Source organism: Mytilus trossulus, chromosome 4, assembly GCF_036588685.1.
Source record: "Mytilus trossulus isolate FHL-02 chromosome 4, PNRI_Mtr1.1.1.hap1, whole genome shotgun sequence".
NCBI lineage: Eukaryota > Metazoa > Mollusca > Bivalvia > Mytilida > Mytilidae > Mytilus > Mytilus trossulus.
Genome location: NC_086376.1, coordinates 69,004,947 through 69,031,468, shown reverse-complemented (window position 1 = coordinate 69,031,468; position 26,522 = coordinate 69,004,947). Strand labels below are relative to the sequence as shown.

At 32.4% G+C, this 26,522-nt stretch overlaps 2 protein-coding genes across 3 annotated transcripts; one reads left to right on the top strand and one right to left on the bottom strand.

Moving 5' to 3' along the window:
• Positions 1-541: 541 nt before the first annotated feature.
• On the top strand, positions 542-15,599 carry LOC134715832 (uncharacterized). 2 transcript variants are annotated; one of them, XM_063578327.1, is made up of 9 exons: positions 542-690; positions 2,071-2,140; positions 3,719-3,841; positions 5,726-5,860; positions 6,420-6,629; positions 12,512-12,590; positions 12,858-13,156; positions 13,824-14,064; positions 14,705-15,599. In XM_063578327.1, exons 1-9 carry the CDS (start codon positions 641-643, stop codon positions 14,956-14,958), a joined length of 1,461 nt encoding a protein of 486 aa, XP_063434397.1. In that variant the 5' UTR covers positions 542-640; the 3' UTR covers positions 14,959-15,599. The 2 variants fall into 2 exon arrangements, with proteins under 2 accessions (XP_063434397.1, XP_063434396.1); XM_063578326.1 differs by having other exon boundaries at positions 543-690; positions 3,719-3,847.
• On the bottom strand, positions 14,966-26,521 carry LOC134715833 (ras-related protein Rab-24-like). Its single transcript, XM_063578328.1, has 7 exons — positions 26,224-26,521; positions 24,254-24,322; positions 23,512-23,658; positions 22,281-22,380; positions 21,006-21,056; positions 20,401-20,469; positions 14,966-18,379 (listed from the first exon to the last, which is right to left on the bottom strand). The coding sequence occupies exons 1-7, from the start codon at positions 26,347-26,349 to the stop codon at positions 18,312-18,314; spliced, it is 630 nt and encodes a 209-aa protein (XP_063434398.1). The 5' UTR covers positions 26,350-26,521; the 3' UTR covers positions 14,966-18,311.
• Position 26,522: the final 1 nt, after the last annotated feature.

Below are 26,522 nucleotides of genomic sequence, written 5' to 3'. Positions count from 1 at the left end.
ACGCGTGTATTCATTTAAGAATTGAATGCTTCTTTTTGTAAATTTATTTACAACCCTATAACGTTACAAAAAGAAGCATTCAATACTTATAATTACATTTTTTAGCTAGGATTATAAAAACACGATTTTCATGAAGTTAAATTTTTAAATTCACCTGTGCACTTTATTGTGGGACCTCGTGTCACCATGAATGAAATGTTATTTTCTCATGCAACTGCTTATGTGATGTGCAATTAGCCAATCAGAATAACGTATTATAATGAAACATACATCTAATGTAATTATATAAGTAAAAAATAAATTTAAAACAGTTGCGGGTACCGTTATTATTTTTTACAGCAATCGTTCCCTTTTTCTTTTTTTTTTTTGAGAATATCAGATATTTTTTAAACAAAAGCAAAGAAATCTTGATAATTAGTAAGTTTAATGCCACTATCAATATAGAAATTAAAAACAATATCCAAACTATTTTCACTATGGACGACGTCACCATTGATTCCCTTGATCGTTGCTATACACTTGGTAATTACAAAGACGTTAACGTCACATTGTTGAGCCGGTAACGAAGGGAGTTCAACGAAGTGAATGCGGGTGAGGGAGGAGAAAAAATCAACGTCCGTTTTTCGCGTACCGCTGAGGAATGTCCAGCTCTAAAATAATAGTCGTGGTTGATCCAGTGAAGAATCCAAGGTAAAAAAAAAATATATAAAGCTTAGTCGATTATTTTCCAGAGAGAGTAAGAGAGTGAGGGGGAGAGGCAACAATATGTGCTGCAGTGTAGATATCTTTTGAAAATTGGTCGTTAATTCAAATCTTTCCAAGCATCCCAAGTTGAAGATAACGCCAATAGTCTTTTGTCTGCAATACAATCTTAATTCTTTAAGTTTCCATTTCAACTGATTTCGACAGTGTTTTTTTGTTGTTGTTGCAATGAAAACCTTTTTTCCTTTACGGGTAGATTTTATATACATAAATTAAGTGGTACAAGAAAAGCAAAATGAGTATGTTAAATTTGATGTATGCCTTTTTGTGATTCTTCGTTACATTTGTTGTTTTTATGGTGATATTAAGATGATAACACCCAATATTGACTGCTGTACCCCTATTTTTGACATTTTTACTCTTTGAGTATGTTTGCTTTGTTCATACATCGTTGACAATGTAATGGAATATGATGCGACTGTCATACAAGTGAGAGGTTTAGCTAGCTATAAAATCAGGTTCAATCCACCATTTTCTACATTAGAAAATGCCTGTACCAAGTCAGGAATATGACATTTGTTATCCATTCGTTTGATGTGTTTGGAATTTTGATTTTGCCTTTTGATTTTTGATTTTCCTTTTTGAATTTTCCTCGGAGTTCAGTATTTTTGTGTTTTTACTTTTTACACCAGGTTAGGGAAATGCTATTGTGCCAGCGATCCCTTAAAATGGTGCATTGTTGAAACTTTATACTAGTATGCAACTGGAGATCAAACACCCAATCAATCATTGTTATGCGTTTACTTTTCTACATTGGTTAGAGGTATAGGGGGAGGGTTGAGATCTCACAAACATGTTTAACCCCGCCGCATTTTTGCGCCTGTCCCAAGTCAGGAGCCTCTGGCCTTTGTTAGTCTTGTATTATTTTAATTTTAGTTTCTTGTGTACTATTTGGAAATAAGTATGGCGTTCAATATTACTAAACTAGTATATATTTGTTGAGGGGCCAGCTGAAGGACGCCTCCGGGTGCGGGAATTTCTCGCTACATTGAAGACCTGTTGGTGACCTTCTGCTGTTGTATTTTTATTTGGTCGGGTTGTTAATTGTCTCTTTGACACATTCCCCATTTCCATTCTCAATATAACTTTACAAATTAAACCCTAAGTAAGAGACAGATTCGGTGGTGGTTTAAAAAAAACATGCACGACGACTGTTAGAAACACAAGCTAAATTTTACTAACAAATAATTTATGGTATTCATGTATTTTTTTAACAGATCTCGTGCATTGTGTCATGATATGATAACAGAATCATGCACGTTCATTATTTCATGAATTAAACTGACTTTAAATAAATGTCTTTTCCAGGGGCATTCCTCATTTTGAAGCAAAGAACTTTAAGTCGAAGAAAATAGACAGTGTATCCGAATACCAGGCGGTAGGTTTGATTTACTTTAGGGTCATACACTAGTATACACAGGTTTGTATGGCAATCAGGTGGCAAATTGACAATGGCAATGCACCTGAACGCAAAACGGAGCACATTTCTGAAAGCAAATTTGAAAATATAACGAAAATAAAAGCCAACATTGATAAATAAGCGTCTTTACATGTAACAAAAGTCAAGGTAATGATACAGACGATATCTTCCACTGTCTTTTCCTTGAAATTTTAAAACAAAGTCAATATTGATAAAATTATCAATATTCTCGCAAAATATGCTAAGTAAATTATATCTTCTTGACTAAAAATATCTCTGTTTATATTTCAATACATTTCCGAAAAAAAACAAACTTTTAAACAGAAAGAGACGTATACCATCGGATTTTTTGTATTTCATATTTTATATATAGTCCTTTAAAGTAACCTACTAGTAATAACAAAATTTTTGTACTAGGAGTTTTTTTCCTTTTAAAAACGATTTTCAGTATTTCTGGTTATTATCTCAAAACGTATACTAGAAATACAAATGTAGAAACACATTCATGGTTCTGCATTTATCATTAATCAGACCGTATTTATCTCGTTTGGATATTTTTACAATTGTCATTTCGGGACCTTTTCAAGCTATTTTGCGGTATGGGTTTTGCTTATTGTTAAAGACTGTTCGGCGACATATAGTTGTGTTAAAATTTTGATATCTATCATTTGGTTTCTGCTAGATAGTTGTCTCGTAGGCAGTTATAACAAATCTTCTTATTTTTATATAAACTGGCCAAAAATGATCAACCGAAGTTATTTGTTAAATTTCATAAACATATTGTACTATATGACTAATTTTCATTACCCTCTAAATTCAAAATGCAGTAGAAAAAAGGCACAGTTCAGACCAAAAATGCCCAACAACAAATGTTGTCAAACGTGCGTTTATTTGTTTTCTAGATTTTGAGTCTGACGGCTTCCTTCATATTACGCATACAACACAAATAAAACTATGACAATGATAGAACATTAGTCGAACATTTATTTCAACTGAAAGAGTTATATATACCAATGTCGGAGGGTCTTTTTGATTTATTTTACATAATTGAATAGCGAAGCCAAGGTTGACAATGCTTTTTTTTACGATGGGTACCAATCTGCTATATAACCCTCTCAGCTATGTGTTATTTAATTTATTATACTAAATGTCCTATCATTGTTGTCTTTTATAGATGCATTTTTTAAAAAGTATTTTCTATGACGTCATGTACATACCAACGTTACGGGTATTGAACAATCAACAGAATCGAAGCAAGATGTTTTATTTTTTTATTTTGACAGTCAAATTTTAGAATTTGAGCCAAACCGTAGAACTTAAACATTTTCTTTAATACCTTGATGAATCGAATTTACACCAAAGAATGCCTTTAAATTATTGATTTTTATTGGTCTAGACGAGAGAGTTACATTCAAAATAATTGTCACCCGCTCAGCCATGTGCATGATAGAGTAAATTAACACCCTCGTAGTACCCAATCAAAATATTGCGTTTTAACGTGAAGTTTAATAAAATCAAGGCTTTCTCATTAAACAGGTCTACAGAAAATGGCCATTCCAGAAACCAAGAACATCTATACGTCCAAAAAGCAATAAATATGAGGTCGCAGCCACAATGAAGTCGGATACAACTTACAAAATGGACTATGCTCCGCCAAAGGTTACGGTAATAATATTTACCAGAAGAGAATACAGACTATTTCAAATTTTATTTCCTTTTAACTGAATAACAGGAGTAGAAATAAAATTTAGAATGAAAATGGTGAATGTGTCAAAGAGACAACAACCCGACCATAAAACAAACAACAGCATGCAGAAGGTCACCAACATGTCTTCAATGCAGCGAAAAACTCCCGCACGCGGAGGCGTCAATCAGCCGGCCCCCAAACAAATATATATACCAGCTCAGTGGTAATGAATGCCATACTAAACTCCAAATTGTACACAAGAAACTAAAATTAAAAATAATACAAGACTAACAAAGGCCAAAGGCTCCTGACTTGGGTCAGGCGCAAAAAGGCGGCGGGATTAAACATGTTTATGAGATCTCAACCTCCCCCTATACCTCTAGCCAATGTAGAAAGGTAAACGCATAACAATACGCACATTAAAATTCAGTTCAAGAGAAGTCCGAGTCTGATTTCATAAGATGTAACAAAAGAAAATAAAGATAATGACATTAATACATAAATAACAACAAACTACTAGCAGTTAACTGACATACCGGCAGCTCCAGACTTCAATTAAACTGATTGAAAGATTATGTCTTCATCATATGAATATCAGACACAATCCTTCCCGTTAGAAAGGCTAGAATTAAATGAAGGAAAAAAGCACTTTGTTTCTGAAGAGTTATAAAATTTACTCTACATAATGTTTTCCAATATATTTAGCATTGTGAAAAGGTGACACTAGCTCAACTACATGTGCAAGGTGACAAAACAACTTCAAAATCTTAAACGCTTGTTAAACTTATTTATCAAAAAGAACACCACAAAAAAGATAGAAGTTGCCATGAAGGCACTTTCCTACAAACGACTTAGTGAAAAGGATTGAGAATTGAGTGGCAAAACTTTTTGTTATCAAATTGATAGGTCTTATATAAATGATTATAACCAGCCCTTCGAGAGACTTGCTCATTTGATTAATTCTATTTTATTTTAATTTCACGGTGAAGAATGATATTTCTTTTGAACAGAAAAAAATATGTCTACGTGTTAGTTTACAGGATAGGTCTTTCAATGCAATGGGTTTCCAAACATGAATGTCGAAAGCGATTTGAGTTCGTCTTTTTACTTATCTCTGAATACAAACCCTTTGATAATTCATGATTCGTAGAACATTGAATTCGTGGATCACTTGTACTTACGAAACCCACGAAAATTGGTATTCAACGAATAATAACGAATCCACAGTACTACAAACAAGTCAATTAATTCTAAAAAGTCGATAAAAAAAAAGTATGTGCTCGTTGATGGTTATGCTTTGTTACATAGCAAAAATTGTGTATTGAGATAAAAAAAAAAAAAACCCACCAAGAATGTGTCCAAAGTACACGGATGCCCCACTTGCACTATCCTTTTCCATGTTCCATGGACCATGACATTGGGTAATAATCTAATTTGGCATTAAAATTAGAAAGATCATACTATAGGGAACATATGTACTAAGTTTCAAGTTGATTGGACTTCAGCTTCATCAAAAACTACCTTGACCAAAAACTTTAACCTGAAACTCCCACTTTCATTTTCTATGTTCGGCGGACAATGTAATTGGAGTCAAAAGTCTAATTTGGCTTTAAGATTAGAAAGATCATATCATAAGCCACAAGTGTACTAAGTTTCAAGTTGATTGGACTTCAGCTTCATCAAAAACTACCTTGACCAAAAACTTTAACCTGAACGGACGAACGGACGCACAGACGGTACAACGAACGGAGCCACAGACCAGAAAACATAATGCCCCTCTACTATTGTAGGTGGGGCATAACAATCAAATTACCAATCAAGATTAAAATTAATCAAACTTTCGTTTTTGTTTGCAGTTGACAGGTCGAGAGAAAAAAGAGAAAAAAAAGCTAAAGGAAAATGAGCAATATAAATATCTACAAGATGAGATAACTACTAGGGAAAAGACATATAGAAAAACTACATATGCTTCAGATTTTTGTCCTAAAGAGGTAACTGAATTTTAAATACAAAAACAAACAGTTACAATGATAGGATATCTTAATATTGCAAGGCTTAACTTATCACTAAATACTTGTACAACTCATTAAGCATTTCACTATATAAATCAATTTCTTTCGTCTGGATTCGATAGTTTATTGTCATATCATATCTGTACATTGCGTTGATTAAAAAAAAAATTAAACCGAGTCAATGAAACGTGATATGTAGATCAAAATGGACCTTGTTTTGGTTAGATGTTGTAAAGTCCCCGGTAACATCCTTCCGCAATCGCTAATGCATACATACAATTTGACAAACGTAAATAACACCGCAGTAAAACAGGGCTGTACTTGTAGTATAAAACTAATAAGTGAGACCACTGGATGTATATAAATAACAAAATTTTTAAAACAGGACAGTATAATTAAATATACCTGTCCTACGGCTGTGGTCTATATGGTACTATCCGGCAAAATACTTGTCCTTGTTCTCGGGTCTATTATTATATTAAGGCTTTCAAGTTTATGAACAATAATGCATACATAACAGCAACATTTTCGTTCTTAGGTCAAAAGAAGAAAACCATTCACCTGCGTTGGGGAACAGAGTTTCAAACCACCAGACTATAAGTTCTCCTGTCAGTCGATGTATCAGCTATCATACCTGACTTATAGCCCGGATGTCATCAAAAAATGTCGTCCGAATATGATAATCCCACCATCGATGCTACATTCAAATGTTGATCGATTGCTGTCAAAAACTTGCCCGAATCAAGAGGTAAGTTGCGATGTCATGACAACCAAATATGGTGATCTTTTACCAGTGGATTTATGTTGATAAACATATAGTTACTTCTTACTCGAATCCATCTATACTTTACTATAAGGGCACAAAATGCACAAGGTCTGTCCACCTGACTCTACGGGATGTATTTGCCCGATATGTATTTATATTCAATGCGACCGGAATCGTAACCATTGGCTCTAGCGAAGATGATGTCCAATGAAGAAAGTATGACACGCTTTCTAGCAAGGCAGATTATTTGTATACTTATTGACACATTCCCCGGCCATTTCCTTTCTCGATTTTGTTATTGACTGGGTATGAGGGGAATAGTAAGGTTATTGTCCCGAGGTATAACTACTGCCCTGAGACATAGCCGAGGGCAATAGTTGTATCCGAGGGGACAACAAAATTACTATTCCACGGATATCCAGTCAGTAAGTGTTTTATTATACCGAAAGAGACAACAGACACCAAATGTCGGGCTAAATCAACTATCGTAATAAGAAAAGCAGAAACACAACCATACTGTTCTATATTCACTTAATCTATATTATGAATGGTTTAAAGGCTACCGTTACACATGCACCGCTGACGTTACGTAATCCCTAGATACAAAAGTTAAATCGCGACATCGTTACTCCCACAGTTTTCTCAACAGTGGCTATTCCTGTAGCTGCATTTGTATTTCCGCGAAATATGATGCTTGCAGTGAAATAGTTTAACCGAGGTCCAATAGTTCGAAACTATTGACCGGTCCAATAGTTCAACGCTTGCAATTTGAAAACAATAGTAAAGATATTGTGCCGTTATTTTATATGGAAAGTGATGACTGAGGTAAAATAACTGACGATACTCATCATACCCTCACTTTTCTGTGTCAATCATAAATGTCGCCATTCCTCCCGGTTGACTGACTTTACCTATTGTATTAGTTTTACTTTACTTTCTTGTCCTAAATATAACATGTAATATTTTTTAACTGGACGTTTCAAATACAGAATAACCATACATTGTCTCGAAATATAAATGTCATTTGTACAAGGCTTAGAAACAGGTAGATCAGTGTATGTGCATATATGTATATAAATATAGACAACAGTAGTATATACTGCTGTTCAGGTAAAACAATGCAAATTCACACTCGACAAAACAGTCATTCGGGAAAACGTCACGTTCGGTACTTAGCAGAAAGACGCCAAAAATGTTAAACCGGCTCATTCTAAGAAGTGGTAAACATGTCGTCAGCTAGGTTCAGTGTAAGGCACTCACTTCTGTATGTGAAATCTGTATAGTGTGAACATGCACGAGCATAACGTATAGTTGAGATATATTTAAACATCATACAACGGAGCAGAGGGTATGTTACTGCTGAGAATTGGAAATTGATACTTGGAAAGCTTAATTAAATCATCCCGTTTATCATAGATTTTGGTGTGAAGTCGTCTTTCTGTGTCAATATCAATGAAGAAAGGAGCAAGGTTTGAATTAAACAGTTCTTCTTATATTAGTGTTACCCTTTATTTTAATTTCACTGAGATATGTCAGATGCAAGTACTGATTGAAATATGGGTCAGTGATAGGACATCATCAATATATCCAAGAGTAAATAAAAAGAATTTCACAAGGTGCTTTTTTGTCTATTATAATGTTATGAAAGAATTGTGCTATATACAAGTACAATAAACACAAATCTACGAGAAGGGGTGCACAATTAGTACCCATTAGAATACCGACTGTCTCTTGATATAATGAAACTATATTGAAAGGTCTACTCCCTGAGTTGAATTGGTAAAGTTTTAGAATATTAAAAACTATAAGGAGATTATTCACCAAAATTAAACTAGATATTGTCGGCTATAAAACAGATTATTTAAAGGATCGTTAAATTTATCCAGATTCTTAGCAAACGTTTTAGGAAACTGTTTAGTAAACCATAGTAAGATGTTGTCCCTTTTACGTCCCTTTTACACCGACCAACAAATGAAAAATAGCACCTTAGCGAAAGAGACATCGTCTCTTTTGTCTCAAATATTTTTGTAGTTTTTAGCTTAAAACTTGAATATTTAGATAAAGGAAAGGATAGTTTTTATGTTAATATTTTGGTTATTCAAAGTGAGTTCCTCCGGGTAAATGTTAGCAGTAAATATTGGGAATTCTCGATTTTTTAACAAAAAATATTATCAAGATATTGGTGTTGTTAAATTTATAAAATGGTGCACATAAGATTACCTACAATCTGTCGATAAAATTAATAACAGAAACATACCAAAATGTTGTCAATGAGAAAATTTAAAGCTTTAACGGTCTCATCATAACTCCAGTAAACTTGTTGATACCCTTTCTTACACACTGTAACCCTTATTATTGATTATTTCCATACATTGTGACGTTGCTGCAATACCTTAGACAAGAGACAAATTGCAACCTCTTCTTACACATTATGATGTTGTTGATAACCTCTTCTTACACATTAAGATGTTGCTGATAACCTCTTCTTACATATTATGACGTTGCTGATAACCTCTTTTTACAAATTATGACGTTGCTTATAACCTCTTCTCACATATCATGACGTTGCTGATAACCTCTTCTTACACATTATGCCGTTGCTAGTAACCACTCCTCACACATTATGACGTTAATGATAACCTCTTCTCACACATTATGACGTTGCTTAATCTTTCTTACACAAGATGCCGTTGCTGATAATCTCTCCTCACCCATTATGACGTTGCTGATAACCTCTTCTCACACAATATGCCGTTGCTGATAACCTCTCCTCAAACATTATGACGTTGCTGATTACCTCTCCTCACACATGATGACGTTACTGATAACCTTTCCTCGCCCATTATGACGTTGCTGATAATTCCTTCTCACAAATTTTGACGTTCCTGAAAACCTCTTCTTACACATTATGACGTTGTTAATAACCTCTCCTTACACATTATGACGTTGATGATACCCTCTGCTCACATATTGTGACGTTGCTGATAACCTCTTCTTTCACATTATGCTGTTGCTTATAACCTCTCCTTACACATTATGACGTTGTGATAACCTCTCCTCATCATTATGCCGTTGCTGATAACCTCTCCTCACACATTATGACGTTGTTGATAACCTCTTCTTACACATTATGCCGTTGCTGATAACCGCTCCTCAAACATTATGCCGTTGCTGATAACCTCTTCTTACACATTATAACGTTGCTTGTACCCTTGTGTTACACATTATGACGTTGTTGATAACCTCTTCTGACAAATTATATATATGACGTTGCTGATAACCTCTTCTTACACATTATGACGTTGCTAATAGCCTCTTCTCATATATTATGGCGTTGCTGATAACCTCTTCTTACACATTATGCCGTTGCTGATAACCTCTTCTTACAAATTTTGACGTTGCTAATAACCACTTCTCACAAGTTATGATGTTACTGATAACCTCTCCTCACACATCATGATGCTGCTCATAACCTCTTCCTACATGTTATTACGTTGCTGAGAACCTTTTTTTACGCAATTTGTGACGTCAGTGATAACGTCTCCTCATAACTACATTGTAACCTCGGTGATAACATCTTTGTACACACTGTAACGCTGCTTCTACACTTTGTTTTATTTCTCACATCTTCTGAGGTTGCTGGTATTTCTTTTCTTGACAAATTGTAACCCTGAATGATAACTTCTCCTCGCATATTATGACGTTGCTCATAACCTCTTTTTCACATTGTGACGTTACTGATAACATTTCCTCATACCTACATTGTAACCTCTGTGATAACATCTTTTCGCACACTGCGACTCTGCTTCTACACTTTGTTTCATTTCTCACGTCTTCTGAGTTTGCTGGTATTTCTTTTCTTGACAAGTTGCAACCCTGGATGACGGCTTCTTCTCACATATTATGACGTTGTTGATTACCTCTTTTTCACATTGTGACGTTACTGATTACCTCTTATCACAAATTTTAACCTTGATGATTACTTCGCCTCATTCATTGTGACGTTGCTGATATCCTACTCTTACAATATGTGACGATGCTGATAACCTCTTTTTATGCAATGCAACCATGATGACAATCTCGTCTTACACATTGCAACCTTGGATGAAATTTGAAAAAGGCAAGACAGGAGTTTTGAGTAAAAAAAAGGCAGGATGAGAAAACTTTGCCAAAACATGCAGAATAGCAATTTATGTAAAAAATCACTATAAACAAACAACAAAAGGCAGAACCAAATAAATAGTAAAACAAAAAGGCAGAACAGAGATAACAACTAAAAATAATGCAGGACACAAATTTTCATCTTAGCCCCCAACCCCCCTTTATACATGTATGTCTTAAAACATATTTTTATATTTGAATTTTTTGAAACTTTTAAGGATTTTCTTATCCAAAGAATAGATTGCCTTACCCGTTTTTGGCACAACGTTTTGAAATTCTGGATCCTCAATGCGCTTCAATTTTGCACTTGTTTGGCTTCATAACTATTTTGATCTAAGCGTCACTAATGAGTTTTGTGTAGACGAAACACGCGTCTGGCGTATTAAATTAAATCCTCGTGCTTTGATAACTATTTACACCACTGAGTCGATGCCACTACTGGTGAAAGTTTCTTCCTCGAGTGTATCACCAGCCCAGTAGTCAGCACATCGGTGTTGACATGAATATAACTTACATGGCCATTTTTATAAATTTCCTGTTGACAAAACTTTGAATTTTTCGAAAAAAATAAGCATTTTCTTATCTCAGGAATTGATTGCATTTGCCGTATTTGGCACAACGTTTTGAAATTTTGGTCCCTCAATGCGCTTCAACTTTGTACTTGTATACCTTCTTAACTATTTTGATCTGACCTCACTGATGAGTCTTATGTAGACAAAACGCGCGTCTGGCGTATTAAGGTCAAGTTACAGTAAATGGGCTATGTCACAGATTTCGGTAAAATTTGGCATACAACTCTGGCTCGATGAACTTCAACTGAAAATCGAAAAAAATAATGCCTTTATCTCATTTATCATTTAAAATATCACTGATTGAATTCTTACAAAATGGATGAACATTTGTATAGAAAGCACATAAAATCGGCGAAAACCCTTCTAAAATTTGTCTTAAAATCGCCAAATCTCTAATTCTACTCCATAGATTTTTCTTAAAAAACTATATGTTGCATGTTGATACATAAATTTTCGTTATAATGATGCAAAATGAAGATAGGGTCACCGACTTTGTTTTTACGGTATACATCATTCATAGTTGCGTTCTTTGTGAAAAAATCCAACAAAACGTCGTAATAATCGTAACGTTATCGCGTTGCAGGCCGTAAAACGTTGATTTTTGACGTTTTTCACCACCAACAAGGTAACAAATTAATTATTTGACAAAAAACGAAGTCGGTGACCCTATGATTATTTTATATTATTAAAACAGAAATTTATGTGTCAACAATATATAGTTTTTTTTAAGAAAAATCTATGGAGTAGAATTAGAGATTTGGCGATTTTAAGACAAATTTAAGAAGGTTTTTCGCCGATTTTATGTGTTTTCTATACATATATTCACCCATATTAAAAGAAATCAATCTGCAATTTTTCAGATTATAAAAGAGATAAATGTATTATTTTTTCGATTTTCATTTGTAGTTCAACGAGCTAAGGTTGTATGCAAATGTTTAGAAAAATCTGCGACATAGCCCATTTACTATTCCTTGACCTTAAATCATAATCCTGGTACCTTTGATAACTGCTAACAGTTAACAATAAAATATGTTTTTGTGAGAAAATGAAAGTAGAAAAATCAAACCTGCTTAAATACTTTCTAAAATAAAATTACCTTTGTATGTATAATTACTTATTGACACATTGTAGGAAAAGAGTAAAGATAAGCCAGAGCAAAAACCGAGTCAACCAAAGATAAAATCCAGTATTCCACCACCTGAGGAAGATGGTATACTAAAGTTAACAATAGAAAACATTATTGATTGAAGTCATGGTGTACACTCTATGTCACCTTTAATGATCATGAAAATTTGTAATATAAACATAGCAAGGTTATGGTTAATGTTTCGACTCGAGTTGTGAACAAGTCTATATTATATACTTTTACTTTTTAATATTTGAAATAAAACCATAGATTTCAAAGTTCTGATAATTTGATAAAACAGAGTGAAGACATTTGACTTCTCATTTGTTTATATGAATATTTTTTTTCTAGTCACAACAAACAAGAAAACTCCGGAGAAAGATACCAGCCAAGTTGCTGATCCCAAAAAAGGAGAAATGATCTCAACCTTTATGGCTGATTACAAAGCCAACTGGAACGTCAAGAAACGAACATTATGTAAACCAGAGGAGACAAACTACAGGGATGATTCCATAAAGTTTGATGGAACAACCACACAGAATCAGGAATACAAGGCATGGACCGTCAGTAAACCAGAGGTTCCCTTGTGGGGCAGAAAACCTGTATACAAACAGCCAATGGAAGGCATGGCATTAAACAGTACATACTCCGTAAGTCATTAAATACATACCTCATACAGTAATCTAAAATAAATATACCTACAACCTTTTCTTTAATGATGATATTTGTTTGAACTTTCGTTGGTAGTTAGTATTACGGGAAATGATTTTATCAAGAAAATACCGGCAAATTGAATATATTTAAAGCTTCATCTATATATTTAATTTGAAGATTCAGTTTAAAGCTTTTGGCCAAGCTAGTTCTTGATGAAGTTGAAGTCCAATTACATTGACTCTAAGTAAACATCTGCCCTATGATACGATCTTTCTAAGTTTACTACAAAATTAGAGTTGTGACCCCCAATTTCACGAGCCACTGAACATAGAAAATTAAAGTGCGAGTAACGCACCCGTAAGACTGGTAACAATTAAATTCTTCACATATTTGTACAGTCCGAATGCATACTGGATATTATACCGAGGGAACCCACCTAGTCACCCGTGTACTATGGACACATCTTGTTATACCATTGCTTAGAAAATACGGTTTAATCTACATTTTGCGCAAAATGTGACATATGAGGTTACTTTTATCAAATGATTTTTGCAAGAAGTGGGATGATAAACTATGCAACTTGTAAAGTTCAAATTTCTGACCTGGTGTAACCAGTCTGATGATGCTAGTTTTATACAAATGTTCTTTCTCTACTTTTTAAAGATGGACTATGATGATCCTAAAGTGATAGTAGCTGCAGCTTCTATGAAACCACCACCCAGGGAAGAGAACATCATAAAAGCAAGTGGCGATGGTAAAGAGTTTAAACCATCATCAACATACAATAACACCTTTAAAGAATGGAGGGGAGCACAACCGGCAAAAACATTCCTTGTCAAAAGTCAATACAATCCTCCAAGAGACAAAATGGAGTTTGAATCAACACATAGGAAATGTTACACAGGTACTCATATTACTTTCATACTACTATTATATAATAGGGTTTCATCTGTATAATGTATCTGTTTTAGTCCCCTAATCCATTTAAGCCAGGGGATTCTTTTAGTCCTCTGATATAGGAAGGAGGGGATTTGATTAGTCTCCTGATCCAGGTAAGGACGGGAATAAGTTTATTCCTATGATTCAGGAAAGGTGGAGGATTGATTTTGTCTGCTGATTCTTGAAAGGAGGAAATTGGTTGTGTCCCCTGCTTCAGGAAAGGAGGGAGATTGATTTAGTCCTCTGATTCAGGTCAGGTGGGGAATTTGTTTAGTCCTTTGGTCTATGTAAGGTTGGGGATTTGTTTAGTCCTTTGATCTAGGTAAAGAGGGGTATTGCTTAAATTTTATGATCTTAGACAGGAGGGGAATTGGTTTAGTCCCCTAATCAGAATAAGGAAAGGGATTTGTTAAGTCCTTTGATCTAGTTAAGAAGGGGGATTTGTTAGAAATTTCCTATAGACACAAGTTTTTTTGGTGAAGACTGCATGTTGTCTGTTAGATATCTATTGGTATTTTATGTGCTTGGAGAAAATAAAAAAAATAAAAAGTAGGGTCATGAAGAAAGTTAATATGTTTTTAATTGAAATTTCTATCAATTTGCAGGACAACTAGCACAAAAAGCAGAAATAATAAGACATTCCTCAGAACACAGACAGCTGAATAAAGATGGCCAATTTTACTTCCAAACCACATACAACGCAACATACAAAGACCATCGTCCAAAGAGCTGCCCAGGAACAGGAAGAGGGAAAATGCCAGTTGCGGTCAAGACTGCATGGCAGGAAGACTTGTCCTCAAAGAAGGAGTTGAATGAATCACATGATTCAGGGATTGATATGATTGAATGTGAAAATTAAGGAAAACATAAATAGATAATTTTATTTTGAAACAAGACACATTAAAAGATTGCAATAAATCAAACATTCTCTGAAGAAAATTAAATAATCACATTATGTATAAACTGAGGATAGATTTCAATTATTGTAATCAAAACTGACAATTTATAAACAATATAAAAATTAAATTGGTTTCTTCAAACATAACAAAAAACATAACATAACATGAAACTAGAATATAAAAATATGAAAAAAAAGAATGTCACAGTGTTATAGTAGTCTTAGAAAAAGGTAAATGTAAAAAAAAAAACCTTTGAAATTTGAAATGAATGTTCTGTTTCTCTGGTGCCTTACAAAATCACTGAAAAGTTTCAGCATCAACCACTTTTATCTTTTGAATGTTCATTTAAAATAATCTTCTGAAATCTGAATGAATGCATGGTTTTAAATTCAAAGAATGGTTAATGCATATACTTTATTAAAGCTGTATCTGAATAAACAATAGTGGGGAGTTTTTTAAAAATCCTTTTCTGAAATTTCTAATTTAGAGGAAGTAAGTTTATTTTTTACATTACTTAATACAAGGACATCTCTATGCCTCCCTCCAGTCTAAACTTTTAAAAAGTTCACATCCATATCATCCAAAGACACCAATACAGTTTTATAACTCTGCTTGAGGGATTGTTTTGGTTGAAGGTTAAAATGGTGTATGATATTGTAAAAGCCATGCATATCCTAACAACTATATTTTAGACTAAAGGGCATACAATACAGTTATGGAGGAGGTATTTTTGTTGCTAACAAAAAATGTTTTTTTTGTGATGTCAAAAAATAACACATTGGGAAAAGATCAATGGATTTTATACATAAGCTTGAAAATGAGTAGATGTACCCCTCTTTTTTTAAATATTACAATACTGTCAATAGGCTTTATCATGTCGGAAGATTATTCACATGATTTATTTTAATTACATAAAGATTAAATACCAAACATTGTTCTCTAAATGTCCCTTTGTTTATCTTTAATAACAAAAAAGTAATGAGAACAGCATGACATGAACTATGTAAAATGATTGTATGCCAATTTTTTGTAAACAATCACTGGGAACAAAACTGTATTGTATGCCTAGGTATTTTGTTGGGGTTTAATCAATCCTGAGCAACAGTGAGTGCTATCCATAACATCACATATGGCTGGCTGATACAAATTGATTTTCATTGACTGTATTACATGTGAAATTAACCTGTCTAAATACAAAAAATTCAAAGTATACAATAAATCCCATTATTCTACTTATCAAATGAAAGAAATTGTAAATAATGAAAATGAAAGAAAATGTTGTTTTTTAACAACAACAGAGAAACAGAACATAAATGTAAATGACTTGATGAAATAAAAAAAAAAAGAATTCTAAGAAAATCAATCAAATTTGACATCTTAATGTTGTGTTATCAATTTTAGAATAAGAACTTTACATGTAAAACATAAGGCCACAAGATTTACTAGCTATTTTACACTTTTTGGAGTTTTCTACAATATTGAAAGCTGTTATTTATTTACTTATTTTATACTTTTGCATTTACAACCATTTGTATTGCCTATTTGTAAATATATATTAATAAAGATGTACATTAATAATACAAGTCTTTGTATCTAATTTCTCTGGATTACTAGTTCTAATCTATCACCTTCTCTTACTTTTTTGAGGGCATACTAACACATACCAGGGGAGATAATAACTAAACAAATATTTAAGATGTTTTCTCAAGGTACAGCATTTGAAATGTTTTGTTGGTAGGAATAATCAAATGTTTTAGCTAGAAATAATTTGGTATTAGGAAAAAAAAGCCCAAAAACTGTTTTCTCTTTATCACAGATCCCTTCTGAAAAATTAGCCTATCATCAATATTATATAAACCTCTTAGATAAACTTGGATATGAATATAAAGTGATGTAGGATATATCTCCATGAAAAGTAACCCAAAGAGACATATATCCAGAAAAACATTTAGACTTTTATACATACAGAATGACTAGATAGAATGATACTTAATTTGATTACAATTATTTTTATATATTTTTTCTGATTATGATATAGTTTCTTTATTCAAGAAGACCACTTAAAATACCTCACTTAATAGAGTCCAGTCACAATAAGTGTTTTCTTTATACTGTATACATATATGTGTTTTCTGAAATTGGGTTTATAAAAGAAAACTTCTGCAAGAGGCTAAATTTTGGCAGTTTGACTATCATAGTCAACAATTATTAGTAAATCCTTCTCAATGGACCTGTTTCTATAAACCTGATACATATACATTACATTACAAATAAACATCATAATTTATGCATATTTATTAACACATGTATATGTATTAAATATTTTACCATTAAAAATATGAATAAACAAATTATGCATTAATATTGGCAGACAACAAAAACTAAACAGCATTAAACTGAAAAGTTTGGCACCAATCTTTATAAAAATATAAATTCTATATCTAAACTACAAACAAAAATAATCCAACTTCAATTTCGGTCAGTTGGGTTAAACATTTGTCCATTTTAACTTTAGACATCAATGGTTAGTTAATTTTGTATTTGACTTTCAGTTGTATGAAATTCTAAAGAGTAAGTAGATCAGTCAAAATAGAAATGTCCTTCTAAGACACTGAAATTGTTAATTTGTTGACAAAAAAATATATATGTTTCAAGGATCCAGAACTTTTCTAAATGCAAGAGCATGTAACTCAAATGACACTTCACAAACTTTAGAGGCCACTGACAGATTATAAAAAGGTTTCTGGTAAGTTCAGCAACTCAATTCTTTGATTGGTTATGCTTTTAATTCATTTACAATAGGCTTTTATATTCAATAAAGTAGAAAATGCAAGGATCTATATCTTTGTCTATGCATTTACAAGTTCCTATGATGCAACATCCTCAACAACATCTTGACAACACATATTGCTGTATGAAATCAGAGAAGTGAAATTATCAAGTTTATTTCATGTGAAATTAAAGGTAATCATTTCACTGGGAAACCCTGTTATCCATTGCAACCAATGTTATGTTAAATTAACAGACAGATGAACAGATTACCATATACATGTACCATTATACTTTCTGTCTAAAAAAACATATAAAAATAGACCAATAGGGAAATTATAGGTGCTGCATTAATTCAGATAAAAATAAAGAATAAATCTTCTATAAAGGTTTTAGTAAACATAAACAAAACAAATAAACAATAGTTCAGACAGCAATCAAACTGCACATTTTTACCAAAAGATATCTATTCATTTAAAACAAAACAAAAATATACATCTGCACAACCAAAGCCATGGCAGTCACTGCACTATATGCATTGGCGTCAACAGGAACTACACCAACCTCTTCTCTGGCCATCTGTTGGGTGGGATACTTTGAATGAATCGGTTCCTTCAACAAAATACAAAACAACAATTCGAGATATTTTACAGTTTTGTTTTGGTTATGAAATATTTAACTCTGCAAGGTGAGATCTTATATATAAATTATATGTAAAATAAAAAATAATGTTACTTTCATAATTTGCATGTATATCTTTGTAAGATAAGTAAACAATTAAAAAAGTCTGTAAATGCTATTCAATTGTGTTTTTTAGCTAGAATTTTACTTCAGGGCATACAATACAGTTACAGGGGAGGTGATGACGTTGCTAACGTAAAATGTTAGTTTCGCAACATATTGGGAAAAGATGCATTTTGACTGATTTTTATCATTCAAACTGATTTATTTGAAAACGATTGCATGGCCCCTATTTTTCAAAACAACATTTTGTTTCATTTTGCAGAGAGATTATGTGAACCAAATATTGTAAAGCTGTAAATACTGCAATTTTTTTTAATGTTAATAAATATACAGCAAAATTTTTTCATTTTTTTCTCAAATCATGACCATTTGATAAATATTCGTTATTTCTGATTTAAAAATGCATACATTTTTAGGAAACTTATAAAATACAGAAATTACAAATTATTTAACAAAAAACAGTCTGTGTTTATCTTTTAAAACAAAAAAGTTATGGCTTTCTTTTGAAAGGGAAAATAGACCACAAATCTTAATTTTGAGCAAAATATATACAAAATTTCGACCTCATTTAACTGAAAAAGTAGCACATGAAGGTATATTTTTAATTACATATTTGATTTAATTTAAGACAACACTGTAAACATCCTGTCTTTAAGGCAGTGAAAAATAAAAACTTATTTGCAGCCACTGTAGCTCTTTTTGGAGCAGGAGACCGTAACCTGAAACCAGATTTTTTTGAAAGGCCAGGTAAAAACCTATAAATTTCATACTGTTTTGATAATGAAATATGTGCATGTATCATGTCTTTATGGGTATGAACATGACCTGATTTCAGTTTTTTTATGTTCAAATTAGGCATTTTTTCCACATGTTCTTTGGATGGATTTTTTTTATTATGATAAAAGTACACTTTATATATATTCCATTATAAACTAGAGAACATTCTGATTCCAGTGATATCTGGTTTTATGCAAGTATCTTTATTAATCAGTCCACCGCTAATGGTCACTTATGCATAGTCCCTCAAAATATGATGTCATGGAAAAAACTGTTGATTGCACCCTTTTGAAATTTTCATCAAACTATAAATACAGAATCAAAACTGTATCGTATGCCCTTAAAAAGACTAGGTTGGGATCCCACTAACATGTTTAACCCTGCCACATTCTCTATGTATGTGTCTGTCCCTAGTCAGGAGCCTGTAATTTAGTGGTTGTTGTTTTTCATGGCTGTTTATAGCTGACTATGCAGTATGGACTTTGTTCATTGTTGAACTGAAGGTGACTATAGTTAATCTCTGTGTCATTTTGGACTGTTGTCTCATTGGCATTTATATATTTGTTATGTTAAAACAATACATTTTAAAAATTTTGTGCAACTGTGAACTTTTTAAAACAAAAATTAGTGATAAATGGAGGCTCTTAAGATTCTAGTGGACCTGACAAAAATAAACCATTTTGTATTTATTTTCAACTTAATTTATTATGTGATAATCTTTCTAGAACAAACTATTTTCAAATATATAGCCACTACATTATCATTTTCTTCATTTTAGCAATAACATTACTTGTTTATGAAAAATTAAGATTGTTTATCAATATTTCAGTTATATAAAGTACATTTGTAATTTGTAATAGGTCAAAACACTAATATTGTTGATTTCAGTCAAATTGATTTTTGCATTTATATAATTGAAATTGCTGATTTTTTTAGTATATACCTAAGGTTTTTTTCTGATTATTTTTCTGCTTACTCTTTCTTGTAATTATAGTTCTCGAGAGTATAAGCAAAAACATGCATTTTATAAGATAAAACTTCATCATTTTTTCCATGATAGGACCTTTTGTTTATTAATTTTTTATTTCCAAGGCTTGAATTATTTGACTTACTTGGCTTTTCTATTGGCAGGTTCTTTAGATTATCTACAAAATCTGTAGCAATCTTCATAAACACTTCATCTGCAATGTACAGATATTGATTATAACACAGAAAAAAAATGAAAAGGAATGTTGGGTAAACAGGTCTCAAACAGAATTGACACAGAAAAAGTGAAGAGAAAATGTCATGTGATTAAACATGTTCAACCTCCACAGGGTCCTCTCAAGTCAACAAATTAAACCCATACCACTCATCATAATATTATATCATTCCTACAAAATAGACAGAAGATGAGTAAAATACATTTGTATTACAAAGAATTCCATGCTCTGGTTACAATATCAAACAAAAGAAATAGAAGTAGCAAAACAGACTAGAATTGCTCACACCACACAACTCAACTTTAGTTCAGGACCAAATATTAAATAATTTCACTTGGATGGTGAGTTGTCTTATTGGCACTCATACACATCCTCTTGTTCATAGTAAAAAAAAAAAAAAGTCATATACATGAATGATAAAACTACAATTATGTGCTCAATACATATAAGTTCTTACTATAGTATAGAAAAGAAGGTGATATAGTAAAAACCTTGATACTTGTAAAATGACTTACTGACTTTTTCTCCTGTTGTACTGGAAGTTTCATATAATTCAGAACGTAGATCTGAAAGCATAAAAATATTTGGTAAACATATATGTACCTTTAATATGAAAATAGCTACTAAAATAAGTTCAACATACAGACAGTACCCTGTAAATAAATACACATAACACTGTCAGTTCATGCTGACCCTAAGTTGTTTTGTGTTTTTCCCAAATGTATTCAACTATTGTTTTGTTTGTTTGCTGTCCCATTTATATATACCTGAGCACTGAAAACAGAAATTATCATGATGCATTAATGGAACAACTTGAGAAGACATTGCTAAGTTGTAAAACTTATATCTCATCCATTTAATAGTTTGGTTTCTGAACAATAAAATATGTTTATATATAAATACTAAGAAATAACAGTAATTGATAATATAATGGTTGCAAGACAATACTGTGATTTCCCTACTAAATAAAAACCAATAAATTCGCACCGGAATCATGTAATTTTATTCCTCTGATAGCATATATATCAATGAGAAAACTTGTGTAGAAAAAATTAAAGATGCTTGCATTTTTTAACCAACTGACATTTAAAGTCAATATAATAAAAGGAATAACAAAACTATGAATTCAATAAAAAAAATTAGCTACAATTGATGCAACAATGCAACAGTGTGTAAAAACAGCACAGACAAAAAAAAATTTAGAAAGATGAAGAGCGTGTTACAGAGAGTATCGATATCAAAAAACAGAGGTCCATTTACCCTGACATTTACTGATAGTTTTGTCACACATTTAGATTTTATGTAGATGGATTATTGTATTGCTTGGCTAAACCTTTAGTTTACAATCACATGACTTGGTACTGTATGTCAAACAAAAACTGCATTGTTTTGAATCAGTACAATTTGTTGTCCAGACTCCTTTGTCTATATGACTGGTATATAAATTGTATAACCATTGGCTTCATTGGTGCAATTTTATTGTAGTGACTTACTGGTCATTAGCTTATTGTTTTGGTCTCAAACCAGCAACTTGATTCGTCCCTGTCAAGTACTCTTAATTTATTAATAGACAAATTACCAGCATAGTATTGATAATACTTCGACTAACTTTATTGATGAACTTAATTTTAATATGGACCTTTACTGATTGTGCAAGACCCTCAGGGTAGTCAAGGTAGTTAAAACCCACCCTCTTCATCGAATATAGACCTATGTCTACTGAGGGTTTTTCGATTCTGTAACTGACTTTGATCTTATTATATTTAACAATCTGGTGATTTTGGACTGACCTCGTGCTAATGATTGTACTTGACCAATTGGTGTAGCTCTGGAACCTGGTTCTATGTCAACCATATCCTTCTTTGTACCACATAAATATATTAAACAGTCCTAAAAATATATGTTCACACAATTGAATAAAATATTTTTCTGTACAGTTCTTAGTAATTGAAAGGAAACAATATTATTCATGATAAAATATCTTCTACTGATGTTTTAATTGCCTAGCAATAAAAATATGAAATAATATTTTTTTTTATACAGGAACCTGTGTTCAAAGGACCATGACACACTCAAACTATATTTCTATGTCCAGTTTCCCTGAAATTGGAGTCAGACTTTAATTTGGGAAATCATTAAAAATTTCACATTAAAGTGTACCAAATTTCAAAATTCAAAGAAATGTAACCACACAAAGACCAAAAATCTAGGGTAAACACATGACTTTTCAAAAATGATGTGTCACTTGTCTTAACATGTCTAAGCCCCTTAGGTCTAGACAAATTTTAAAGAACATGAATATTGTTGAAGACTGTAATTTAACCATTTAGTTTTTTTTTTTGTTTTTTTCCCTTATTTCAAAAGTACATTATCATGATTACATTAAATCAGTTGAATGGAGGACTAAAACAATCTATCATCATCACCAAATTCCCTACATGAGAAAAATCATTAAGACATAACTCAAGAAAATAAATATAAATATTCAAAGTTTTCTCTCCCTTCAACTTAGACCAATGTCAATGAGATAGACAAAAGGAACAAATAGGAACAAACAACAATGAACGCATTATATGTATTCTGTTTCATTGAGAAATGAATCTGGACAAGATTTTTTTTTTTTAATTACGGAATTTCCCAATAAGTTGATAAATGTCATTTTTATAGAAAATTGTTGACAATTCAACTTTTCAGAATCTTAAGGACTATGGGTAATCTCATTGTTCGTACACCAAAATGAAAATAATATTACATCATGGGTGAACTTCTATTGCTTGTCACGTTATAAACCAATCACAATGTTTTGGTGTACGCTTTTGGAAATATTACCCAGAATGCATTAGATTCTGAAATGGCAAATTGAGGGTAAACATATGGTTTCATGAGACAGGTTATTCCTTTTTTTGTATACATAGCTCCACATGATCTTACACATTGCTTGTATTCAACTTTAGTCTCAGCATTACTGATAGAGGGCCTTCCAAAAATGGCCAAGCAGTTTTATTTCTTTGATTTACTTACAGGTTCATTACGCTCTAGTTCACCAGACCAGTATCTGGCTTTATCAAAACTTTCAGCATCAGTTAAATCAAAACACAATATGGCAGCCTTAGCACCTCGATAATATATCCTGCTCATGGACTGGTACCTCTCAGAACCAGCAGTATCCTTAAACAATAAAAATGTAACTCATATCTCTTATCATTATGCACATTCTGCTTATGAACTGATACTACTGGTATCTTTCAGAACCAGCAACTAGCATCCTGAAACATTTAGAAATAAAGGTCATATTTCATTTATACATTCTGCTTATGTCCTTATACTTCTTATATCTCTCAGAACCAGAAATATTCTAAAGCAATAAAGAGATATTTTATTTTAATTTATTCACATTTAAACTTCAGACGAATAACAGCTTAATGTTTAGCAATGTTGTAAACTGTATGTTGACCTCTAGATGTATTTTGTTTAGATTGATTGATGTGTGGTTAATGTCCAGTGGCAAATGTTTCATGCATGTTCAGGACAAGAACAGATAATTACAATAGACATGTCATGTAACAGGGCCATTTTGACTACCACTGCAAAATGAGAAGGCCATTGTAAATTTGTGTTTCATTTGACCCTAAAAAAAAGGACCCCTCCATAAGTAAATAATAAAAACAATAGGAATCTACAGTATCATGTTTTGTGGTCTACAAACGATTGTAAAATGAAATTCTCCTTATCTACTGCTAAATAATTATTTTGTCTTAGTTACCCAAATATTCAGTATTACAGTCTTCCCATTGACTTTAACCCTGGCAGATGCATATGCTGCTCCAATGGTCTGGAAAAGAAAATGTCATTACACTAAATGATAGTAAAGCTGATCAGCACTTACATTGTATGCTGGGGAGAAATGATGATTATATATAAGTTGTAATTGGCTTTAATCTAGCTTTCAGTAACTGAGAATACGAGAATACACATAAATTGGTAATTCTAATTTAATTTGGATGTACATGTAACAGTTTTTTTTCATTGGCTAAAAGTTGCCATCAAATCCACAGTTGACCAGGCATAACTAAGAAGGGACCCCCAGTTTGAATTGATTGAATCAATAAATGTTTTTTTACTACTATATAATCGGAAAGAAAACTACACCTTCCTTGAATTGGCCATTTTAATGTAATTTATAACCGAATTTGAAGCATACAGGTAACATAATAACCTCCATTTTGTAAGTTTTCATTTGTTTAGCCATGACGTTTTTTGTCAAAATCATTCATGCAGTCTCATGGATTTTTTTTCTAATTGTCAAATTAAGACATTTTTTCAAGTTTTATCATATTTTTTCTTTTTACAATTCATACATGTAATAGAATTGGAATAACAGTAGAGTGGGGTGCTCATTTTCGCCACATCTTTTCATGTTTTCTACAGTTTCTGTTCAGGTCTAAATGTTTTTGAAGTATACTGATATTTCTATATGAAGATAACTTCAAATGCAAAATATTCTTAAGCTTGAAAACGTGTTTGTTTGAATATAATCATCTGAAAAGTTAGATTAAAGGGTGTTTGAAATTTCCTGTTCTTTTTGTCAATGAAGGACACATACTCGTCCTTTTTACACATCTATTTAAATCAAATAACCGCAGCTTTTAACAACATTGATCAAATCAATTTCATTACAGATGAATAGCAGACATTTCCAAGGTGTTAAGAACTGAAATTTACAGGGGCATTCAGTCAAAGAATTACTTAGAAATGCTTCTTTGAATTTGTGTTTTTTCTTCAGGAAATTGGCAGAAAATCGTTGTCCGCTTTTCAGTCCTTTTCAGTAGGTGCTGCAATTTTGTCTCAGTTTAAAAAAATAATCCTATTTGTTATTTAATATCATTTACTGGTATATGTCTTCCATTTCAGCCATCCTTTGAAGTTTTTACACTTCAAAATCATAAAACGGTTTAATTGTGTCCCCGGTGAATATGGGAGCCCCACGGTACTGTAGATGAAGAGTTGCACCGTCAATTTTGATTTGACAGTTGCAAATCTCCATGCATTTTACTGTCTCCAATACATGTCGCCAGTAAAACTGCATTTGCAATGGTCAAATCTACAATTGATGGTGGCAACTGGGAACTCTTCAACTACAGTACTGTTATTCCTTTAAAAAATAGAGCAGGGATAAAGGAGTGTCTAGTATCTGGTAAATGACATCCTAAAGGCATGCGAAATTTACAATTTTTTCTGGTGAAAGACTAGTCCAAATAATTATGACGTCTTGAGAGGCTGACGTAAGGGAGCTACCATTTAATTTTTATGGGGGGGCTAGGATGAAAAATTTTGTCCTGCATTTTTTTAAGTTGTAATCTCTGTCCTGCCTTTTTATTTTTCACTCTATCCGGTCCTGCTTTTTTTTTTATAGTTTATCCTGACTTTTTTACTTCTTTTTTTTGCAAATGATTCTGCCTTTTTTTTTTTTACTCAAAACTCCTGTCCTGCCTATTTTTTTCAAATTTCATCCTAGCCCCCAGCCCCCCCCCCCCCCCCCCCTAAAAAATCAAATGGTAGCTCTCTAAGGTGTCAAAGAAAAAAATTATAATAGCCTTTCAAGACGTCATAATTATTTGGACTTGTGAAAGACATGATTCCAGAAATGAGGTATGTTGATCCTGATCAGAGAAACAACAGTTACAGTATAAACAAATAAACTGTTTTGTTAGGATTAACCATGAGTTAACTTACATTCTGATAAGGTGTATCAGTAAACATTTGGTTGACATATCTTTGTACAAGACAAGTTTTTCCTGCATAAGCTTTTCCAAGCAGAACAATTTTGATGTCCAGTTCACCATCTTTTCTTTTGTTCATTGTAGGAAACTGGTTAAAATTAGTCAATTAAATACATATCAAAATCGATAAAAACTAAACTGGGGAAGTTATTCTGTCATATCTTAAAACTAATAGCTACTATGATATCATATTATGGCTATTATTTTAACACAAAAGATTTGTTTTTTCCCACTTCTACTTTCAGTTTTAGA

Excerpts from the sequence above, each read along its gene's own strand:
- LOC134715832 (XM_063578326.1), top strand. The coding sequence starts at position 641 with ATGTCCAGCTCTAAAATAATAGTCGTGGTTGATCCAGTGAAGAATCCA. Across the intron at positions 3,848-5,725 it reads ATGCTCCGCCAAAGGTTACG|TTGACAGGTCGAGAGAAAAA; the intron begins GTAATAATATTT and ends TTTTGTTTGCAG. Across the intron at positions 14,065-14,704 it reads ACATAGGAAATGTTACACAG|GACAACTAGCACAAAAAGCA; the intron begins GTACTCATATTA and ends ATCAATTTGCAG.
- LOC134715833 (XM_063578328.1), bottom strand. The coding sequence starts at position 26,349 with ATGAACAAAAGAAAAGATGGTGAACTGGACATCAAAATTGTTCTGCTT. Across the intron at positions 23,659-24,253 it reads CTGTAATACTGAATATTTGG|GATACTGCTGGTTCTGAGAG; the intron begins GTAACTAAGACA and ends TTATTGTTTAAG. Across the intron at positions 21,057-22,280 it reads AGTACAATCATTAGCACGAG|ATCTACGTTCTGAATTATAT; the intron begins GTCAGTCCAAAA and ends TTATGCTTTCAG.